Here is a 9,351-nt window from a genome sequence, read left to right as displayed (position 1 = left end):
CATTATGGAAACTTTTCCCACATGCCTCTTACCTTAAAGAAACATTAGGTTTTTTCATTGCCTTTTCATTGTAGGGGGGTGTTTGGATTGTGGCCAAACTATAGTTAGCAATTGGATGACAATGTTTGATAATTTATTTTTTGTTTGGATTGTTATCAGCTTTTGGCAAGCTAGTGGTCTACTACCAACTCTAGTTTATTTTGAAGACAATGTTGGCCAACTTATGGGCACAAAAAACTCAAACAAAACTTTGACTAGCCAAAAGTTTAATAGGGCAACTTGAGACATAAACCAGACATGACCACAAACTTGGCTTTACTGTGCAATTATTATGTTGGGTTTCTTTGAACATCTTCCATTTTGAACCATCATCATCATGTCAAGCCAGTTGCTTGATTGTCCCGGGCAATTTTAATCTACGAATATGAAAGGTTAAATGCCATTATTTGTTTTGTTAGTAAAAAGCCCCTGTGCGTTCTTCATTGCATTATAGAGAAAATATATTTTTCACATGGGTAATAAATATAACAAAATACCACGTGTAAACGCTTATGAAATATGAACAAACAACAAATTCATGCAAATGTGTATTTTTTTTCTATGGGAACTTAAACAGCTGAATTTTCAAATAGATAAGAAATCCCGATGTTTTGAGTGGGACCGAATTTTTCACAAACATTTCATATCCTCGGCTCTTCATTCGACACACTTCTGACTAAATTAGGTGTATTTATGCGACATGTAATTTAGTCATGATGCTATCCTATGGGGCTGAGGTGTCGGTTACACATCTCACTAAATTTTCCACGCATATCACCGATTTTTTTCGCACAAATCACCATTTTTTCACACATCTCATCTTTTCTTGCCTGCTCAAGTCATCAGTTCAAAACCTTGTAAAACCAAACTAATTGACAACACAATCTGTAAGATCCAATTACCAAGTGGAGATCCAATTGGTTGCATTAACACAGAATCCAAGTTTTGAATGTTCGGCTCTTCATCATGGATTCATGGGTAAGAGATAACATCACCTAGAACCAACATCATAGCTAAATGAAGTACTCATGTTTCCTCATATTCAAACAAAAGGAGAATTTGATCAACTGTGCAATTCAAAGCCCCTGACAAATCAACTGTGCAATTCAAAGCCCCTGACAAAATTTGCCGCATTTCATCTCCGTTTTGTTTTACGCCGGACGAACACACGCAAGTCAAGCCATCATATTGGCGAAGTCCATGTCCATGAGGAGCTCGTCCACCTGCTGCAAATCCAACGGCGGCAAGTCGGCGAACACATCCTCGAGCTGCGCGTCTGCGGTGATGGTGCCCGAGAAGAGGTCGAGCGCCGGCTGCTCGGGGAAGTCGTTGTCGGCGAGGTCCATGCGCGACTCCTCGCCGCCATCAGCAGAGCCGGCGACCATGGGTGGCTGGTTGAGGTTGGTTTTGGCCGTCACGCCACGCAGCTCCGGGACGTCGTTGTGGTCCATGGGCGACTCCCCGCCGTCGTCAACGGCGGCGGCCATGGGTGGTTGCTTGAAGTTGGTTATGGCCTTCACGCCATGCAGCTTGACGGCCGCGGCATCGTACGCTCTGGCGGCGTCCTCGAGGCCGAGCCACCGAGAACTCTCCCCGACGTGTCTGATCTGCGCCGCGTACTTGCCGCTGGGCTTCCGGTGCACGCCGCAGAACTTGGTCCCGGCGCCCGTCCTTGCCGCCGCCGCCTTCTTCCTCGCCGTGGGCTGCTGCTTCAGGTTGGTTTTGGCCTTGGCGCCGCGCATCCTGACGGCCTCCGCGTCGTACGCTCCGGCGGCCTCCTCGGCCGTGTCGAAGGCGCCGAGAAACAGCTTCGCTCGCCGCGCCGGGTCCCAGATGCGCGCAGAGTACTTCTTGCCGCCCCCTGTCTGGCGCACGCCGCGGAACGCCGGCAGAGAGCTCGACCTCGACCTCGACTTCGACTTAGCCGCCGCCGCTGCCTGCGTCTTCCTTCCGGCCTGACCTTTGAAGCCGACCTCCCCAGCCGCGCGCGCCTTCTTCAGGCCGATCGCGCCGCGCAGCTTCACCGCCGACGCGGCGTAGGCTCTGGCGGCCTCCTCGGCGGTGCTGAAGCCGCCGAGGTACCTCCGAGCTCCCCCCTTTGGGCACCTGATCCTCGCCGCACACTTGCCGCCCGGCCTCCGGCGCCCGCGGCGGAACACGGTCCGGGCGACCGGCCTGAGCGGCGCCTTCCTCTCCACGGCGCTCTCCGCCGCATCCCGGCCTGGGCGCGACTCCACAACCCCGACGTCCGCGCCCACGCACGAGACGCGCAGGACCGGCGCGTCCCCGCCATCGGCCTTGGCGTCCGCGTCGACGTGCAGGAGCGGCGCGTCGCCGTCGCCGTCGGCAGCCGTGTGCTGGCGGAAGTAGGTGAGCGCCGTGGCCGCGCCGTGCAGCCCGACGGCGGCGGCGTCGTAGGCCCTGGCGGCCTCCTGGGCGGTGGCGAAGGCGCCGAGGTTCTTCATGGCGCGCCGCGACGGGTCCCAGATCCGCGCCCGGTACTTGCCGCGCTGCAGCCGGTACACGCCGAGGACCTCCGACCGGACCGTCTTCTTCCTCCTGCCGCGGGCCGCTCCGTCGTGCTCCGCCGCCATCGCAGCGCCGCGGGGAGAGCGCGTGAGGTTCTCGGGGGTTTTCGGGGAGGCAGAGGAGGACGAGAGAGAGAGAGAGAGAGAGAGAGAGAGAGAGAGGGTTCGGGCTGTGGATGAGACGACGCCGTCGAGGCCTGCGTTCTCAAACTTGTTTGTCACGTAGCACTGTTGCCGCCACCCGTCGTCAGGTTCTTTTTGACTCCCTCTCTCTCAAAGTAAGGCCATTCTCACGTAGCACTATTTCTATCTAGAGAAAAAAATACGATGAAATAATACGGGAAAATTGAACTATGTAGAGAGAAGATTGTGATGGGTGCAGCTCAAAGAAAATTTGAATTGTTTGGAACAAGCGGCGAACCACAGAAAACGTAGGAGCAGCTTTGTATCGACATAATGGATAGGCATTGCAGAGGGCAAGCAAAAGCCTTTCTTGCGTGAAAAGCCCAAACTTCTCTCCTGAAAAAGCTGGGCTGCGAGGCAGATCGCCGATCTGCTGCAAAGGCTGCAGCATGATACGATCTCTTGTACAGCAGCACTGCACCGCACCAGGATGCTTGTCTCTTTGTTCCACTTCCGCACCGGCTTTTCTACGGCTTTTCGGAGAGAGGAGAGAGAAAGAGTCCATCTGCATGCACGGCGTGCAAAACTTTCAACATTGACATTGATCTGCTAGCGTTCTATGGAATGGAAGCCGAGGTTTGAAACATTGACATGGTTCATGTTCACTACTCCCTCTGTTCGGAATTACTCATCCAAAAAATGGATGTATCTAGATGTATTTTAGTTGTAGATACATCCATTTTTGTGACAAGTAATTCCGAACGGAGGGAGTAATTTATATGATACTCTCTTCATCTTTAAGTATAAGCTTTTTTTAGATTTCAATGCGGACTACATATGGTTATGTATAGATGAGTGTAGATTCACTCATTTTACTCCGTATGTAGTCTGTATTAGAACACACAAAAAAGGCTTATACTCCCTCCGTTCCAAACCACGACGAGTAATTTGAAATGGAGGGAGTACTTAGACGAAGGTAGTAGGATTTACACAAGATACAACAGACGCGTGTGATTACAAAATTGATATCCAATACAAGCACACACATGCATATGATTTCCATAACTGCAAGAGTTCCAAAGATTTTCCGAGTGGATTTTTTTCTTTTTGTGAGCGAAATTAATGCAAGGCTGACTTTTACCTACCTACATACTATAAAGATTGATTTTTTTTGTGTGTTTCTCTAATTTGGATTTGGAAACACACTTGTCGAATTACACTACACAACATCGACGATGGCAAATGCCATTCTCGTAGTAACTGCTCCCTTCGTTCCGAATTACTTGTCGCAAGTATGGATGTATTTAGATGTATTTTAATTCTAGATACATCCATTTCTGTGACGAGTAATTTGAAACGGAAGGAGTAGATACAAAGCAATGGTTGTATACACGTGGAAGAAAAATGACAAAGATCTTGTTTTGCACGGAGGAAAGACGATCCTTTGGAGAACAAAAAAATGGCCGCAGATGCCGGAGCATTGCTAGTGATGTGCTTGCAGCCTTTGCAGGGTCCAGACGTGTCGGGTGCTTTGGCTGGCTGGGTTGGTGAAAATGGCAGGGTCAGGGACAGGGAGCTCCTGCTGTCCCCATGCCTGCCAGTGCCCGTGCGTGGGCGTGTGCCAAGCCCGTGCGTGGGCGTGGGCCGGTGCTCCTCCTGCCCCCGGTTGCTCGCATGTGCCACCGGCCGATAATTTGTACTCCTAGTTTTTTCAGGGGAGAAAGACTTTCCACCTGAATTTATTTGGAAAAAAATTGATTCGGCTCCCGGTCGTAAACAAAACATAGCGGTGCGTGGTACAAAAAAAAACTAGGCCGGAAACCGCACAAGCAACGAAGCCTTGTCGACCATACGACACAAGGCTACATCTGCGTCAAACCTACTCCATCCTACCCCTACAACCTCCCTAGATTCTCCCTCTCTCTCCTCAATCCACTGATGCATTTTAAGTTCAGTCTCATATTTAAAACCGTCGTAGTTTTTAAATAATTTTGTTTATTTATGGTCTTACATATTTCCGTTCCTGGCGACGAGATCTTTCTTAAAATATGAATTTTAAAAGTTGATGAAACAATAAAACCAATGATTGTTAGCCTTGTTTTACGCCAATTTGTAGAAGTTATTTTTCGTTGTTATTAAACTTACTAATGTGTGCAAGTACACAAACGTAGTTACATATCCACGTGAAAACCATCATCATGTAATAATCTATTTTTGCACATGTTTCACTGTGTTTCAAAAACTCAAAATTCAAAACTGGCAAAAAATATTAAATATTGAATTTGTTTCGAACATATCATTGAAACAAAGACACACATTCATACAGATTATTCATCCTATATTTATTTTAAAATACATTTGTTCGAAGTTTATCAGACTGAAAATAAAATCCATATACTAGTGTGTCGGAGAGAGAACTAGTAGGAATATAGTGCATCGACCTAGCATAATACTCGGCTGCAGCCTTGCTCCATAAAATTGTCAGATGGCTATAGATAAAAGAATGATTACATGGGATAAGTGCACGAATCTCCCACAAGATGAACGGTTTGGCCATGCATGGGATATCCCATGCATGGTAGAATCTCTTTTCTTTGGTTTACCCTTGTTCTTCCTCCTCCTATTGTCATCCGCGATCTGGATTCAATGGTTTACCCTTGTTCTTCCTCTTCCTATTGTCCTCGCTGCAGTATCCCCCATTGAAGCTCATCTAATGCCATGTCAAACAAGCATCAAGATATTGTCCTAGAGGCGGCTCTGTTAAGAATAATCTTCAACTATAACAAGCTCTCCTCACTAGCCATATTGTCCTAGAGGCGTGCATGGAAGGCTTATCCCTAGCGATCCAGAGAAGCGAACTTCCGGTCATCATTGAGATGGACTCACTTGTGGCAGTCAAGATGATCAAAGGACGAGAACAAGATAGGTCGATTTATGCTTCCTTAGTTAAGGAGATTAGATATCTCATGTCACTTCGTGAATGTTGTATTACTCATGTTAGCCGCCATGTTAATAAGGTTAGTGATAGCTTGGCAAATTTTGCACGCATAGAGGGAAGAACAATGACTTGGCTAGGATCTGGTTCCTCTGTTGCGGTAGAACTAGCAGCGGCTGATTGTAATCTTCTTGGTGGTTGAGTAATACAAATTTCACTCGCAAAAAAAAAGGACATGGACTTCACCGACGTTGTTTAGGTCCAGTCAAAGCTATGTTTGTTATCAGGTCGAGGGAAGGAGGATTGATCACGACGCTTATTCTCACAATTTGCTAATTTTTGTCTTGTGATTTTTTGGTAAATCTGAGACGCCTAAATTTGCACATTATTAAGCCTAAGTTTGCGCTTCGAAAATAATGACTTATGTAGAGGGTCTCGACTTAATGTTATTATGCGTGGGATGCTTTGCATTTCTGGTTTACCTTTATAATAGATCTAGGTCATTTGCACACAGAAAAAAAAGATTTTAGGTTTGTACGGGAGAGCTAAACATAAGAATTAAGCCATGAGTAAAGATGAGAATTAAGTCCGAGTAAGCCCAATTTCAGTCTAGATGCAAAGGAAATAATAAAACAATATGATGTTCACATATCTAATGGTTCTTCAGAAAAGCTTCATGTAAAAGTATTCGGAATATGTAGACCCCAACATTGTGCCATATCATGCAATTTGTGAACCAAAAAAATATTCAAAGAAAGGAGAGATTTTCGTGTCTCACTATGGATAACAAAATTCCTTAATTTTCTTATCCGACACACATTCTCTTGTAAATGTGGATTTCCTTGTTATATGTAGATTTTACAACTTCACTGATGTATTTCCAATTTGAACTAAAACCACGACGAGTAATTTGGAACGGAGGGAGTAGATGACACAAACACAATAATGATATGCAATCACAAATTGACTATGGCAATGGCTATGGCGTCCTCGCAATAGACACATAAAGAAATAAAGTTGCAGAACTCCTGCTTATCCATTGCACGGACAAAAGATGATCCTTTGGAGGAGAAAAACCAGACAGATGCAGATGCCGGAGTACCGCAGCCTTTTCAGAGTCCAGAGGGTGTCGCCCAGTACTTTGGGCTTGGCCGGGTTGGCGAAAATGGCAGGCAAAGCTCCTCGGCCGTTCCCTGCTGCTGTCCTTGCGCCGGCCTGTGCGTGTGCCTGGACCGTGCACGCACACGGCCCCCCGAAGCACCGGTGGTTCATGCGGGCGTCTAGCGCAACACCGGTGCGCTTGAAGCTTTGGCCTCTGGTAGGCTGCTACTCCCTCCGTTCTAAAATGGATAACCCAACTTTTATACTAATTTTGTGGAACGGAGGGAGTACAAGATAGTACATATATCTTTTTTTTCCGGCAAGTATAAGATACAGAGTTTTAACACGCTCTGCGCGGTAAATTCATTATTTCAGTAGGCCAAAGCCCCAAACAATAGAAACTTTCACAATAAAAAAAATATTCCCTTCGTTTTTTTTTAGTCTGCATATAAGATTTGGTCAAAGTTAAACTTTATAAAATTTGACCAACTTTGTTGGAAAAAATATCAACATCTACAATACTAAAGCTATATGGCATGAAAACTAATTTCATGATGTATCTAACAATATTGATTTCATATTGTGAATCTTGATATATTTTTTTCTATAAACTTAGTCAAAGTTGACAAAGTTTGATTTTGATCTAATCTTATATGCAGACTAAAAAAACGGAGGGAGTATATATATGTCCTGCTAATCTTTTGTCTGGATTCACATATGGGCACTACAATAACTACAATAAAAATAAATCGGTCATTCGGTTTAAGTTCAACATTTTTTTTGTTACCCTTGTTCTTCTCCATCCTCCTATAGTCCTATTACGGTCACCGCGGTATCTTTGATTCAAGCTAATCCCTCGTGTTAGCAGTGTCGAGCGAGCACCAAGAATTGAAGATACCATCCTATTGGTGGCTCTGGTGACACCGTTAACCATATTCTTTAACTCTAGCGCGGTCCCTCACTCGACTCCACCATCATCGGCTTCCCCGCATCAGCGTGACTTTGCCTTGTGACTCAAACGACACGTAGGTCTTCTGCTTGGACGGGGCTTATTAAGTCGCAAGAATGTAAAATCACTTCGCTTGTCGGGTTATATGAACTTGTCGAAGTAGGTTCTCTTTTGCATGTAGTTTTAGTATGACACAAATGCTTTCAATAAAATGACAATCTAAACGCCTTTGTTGGATGCCACGTACTTGCATGTTTGAAAGAAAAAAAATCATGAGAAGCAAGCTCGTGACGTGGAGTTACATTTTTGAAATAGCGCTCGAAATGTGTGCACAAAATTTTAATTGCTCTTTTTTTTTTATAATGAGCACACAACAATGCTATTAGAAATTGCTTCAAATCCAAACAATTCATAACGTATGGTTTGCACTATGAAATTTCTTTCATGACTCATACTTGCATTTCCAAAATACCCAGTCCATGCTCCAGAATTTGTAAAAATGCAATCAATTTCTCATATTAATTATGTGCAAGCAATAATGTTATTAGGGACTTGCTTCTATCCCAAACAATCCATAATAGACCATTATATTCTTCTTTTTGTAATAGATCATCATCATCTGCTTTTGTAATAGATCATCATATTCTTTTTTTGTAACAGACCGTCATCTTCTTTTTTTAAGAAAAAAAGTCCATTTTACTACCCTGAACAAAGTTGGTGGTTCACATTACCCCCTGATCTATTTGTCGGTTCCCTTACCCCCCTAAACAATCCCATACCGGACAAAAAAAACCCTTGGGTGGTATGTCTTGACTTGCAGCTGACGTGGCGCTGGTCAATGGTGGTTTTGACCTGTGGGTGGGGCCATGATGATTAACTTAATCCAAACAAAAAATTAGCCCTGTGATTAATTAGGTAGTGGGACCTGCTTGGCAGTGACTCAAGGGGTGGATTAACTAAGTGCTAACAATAGGTTTAGCCGGTGGCTAACCGGGGCACATCGGACATCGCCGGCCGGCCAATTCCGGCGGAGGATGGATGCGCGCGTGGGCTTTGTGTGACCAACGCGACGAGGCGCGTTGGCTGGTTGTAGCAGCGGGTGCTGGGGGGGCTGGTGCTGGCGATGGAAGCGAGCTGGGCGGCGGCGGCGCTCGATGCATGCGGGCAACTGTGATGGAGCATGCAGACGAGCAAGATTAGTAGCGGGGTGGCAACACATGGCGGCTGGGAGAGCTTGGCAGAGACGAGCTCATCGGCAATGGCGGACGGCGGCTTCGGTCATGGGGGCTACCTTAGTTCGAGGACCAAATCGACGAAGGGGGAAGAAGGTAAATGCGTAGGAGCTCATAGTGAAGTCGTAGGGCATCTTTTCTGGCTCGGGGAGGCTCTGAAGTGCCCGAATCGACAACGACGATCTTCGGATGCCAACGAGGAAGAAGATGGCGGTTAGCGTGATGCAGTGTGTCCGAGCTTGAGTTCTTCTACGGAGATGTTCAAGGCGTCTAGGCGGAGCTCCTGGACATGTTGGTGTGGCAAGAGGTGGCTGGTGGACACGAGGACAGAGGGCGGCGGCGATGGTTTCTCTCGGAGACACTTGGGAGAGAGAGCTAGAGAAGGGCAGAGGAAGCTGTGAAAGAGGGAACAGGTAGAGGAGGTTGTGCACGTTTCTATGGCGC

General features: G+C 46.2%; 1 protein-coding gene across 1 annotated transcript; it reads right to left on the bottom strand.

Moving 5' to 3' along the window:
• Nucleotides 1–1,214: 1,214 nt before the first annotated feature.
• LOC123129511 (uncharacterized) lies at nucleotides 1,215–2,633 on the bottom strand. The gene has a single exon (XM_044549649.1). The coding sequence runs from the start codon at nucleotides 2,631–2,633 to the stop codon at nucleotides 1,215–1,217; it is 1,419 nt and encodes a 472-aa protein (XP_044405584.1).
• Between the last annotated feature and the right edge of the window lie 6,718 nt (nucleotides 2,634–9,351).

Source organism: Triticum aestivum, chromosome 6A, assembly GCF_018294505.1.
Source record: "Triticum aestivum cultivar Chinese Spring chromosome 6A, IWGSC CS RefSeq v2.1, whole genome shotgun sequence".
Lineage (NCBI taxonomy): Eukaryota > Viridiplantae > Streptophyta > Magnoliopsida > Poales > Poaceae > Triticum > Triticum aestivum.
The sequence above is the reverse complement of the archived record's forward strand: the minus strand, read 5'-3'. Positions and strand labels throughout refer to the sequence as shown.

Excerpts from the sequence above, each read along its gene's own strand:
- LOC123129511 (XM_044549649.1), bottom strand. The coding sequence starts at position 2,633 with ATGGCGGCGGAGCACGACGGAGCGGCCCGCGGCAGGAGGAAGAAGACG.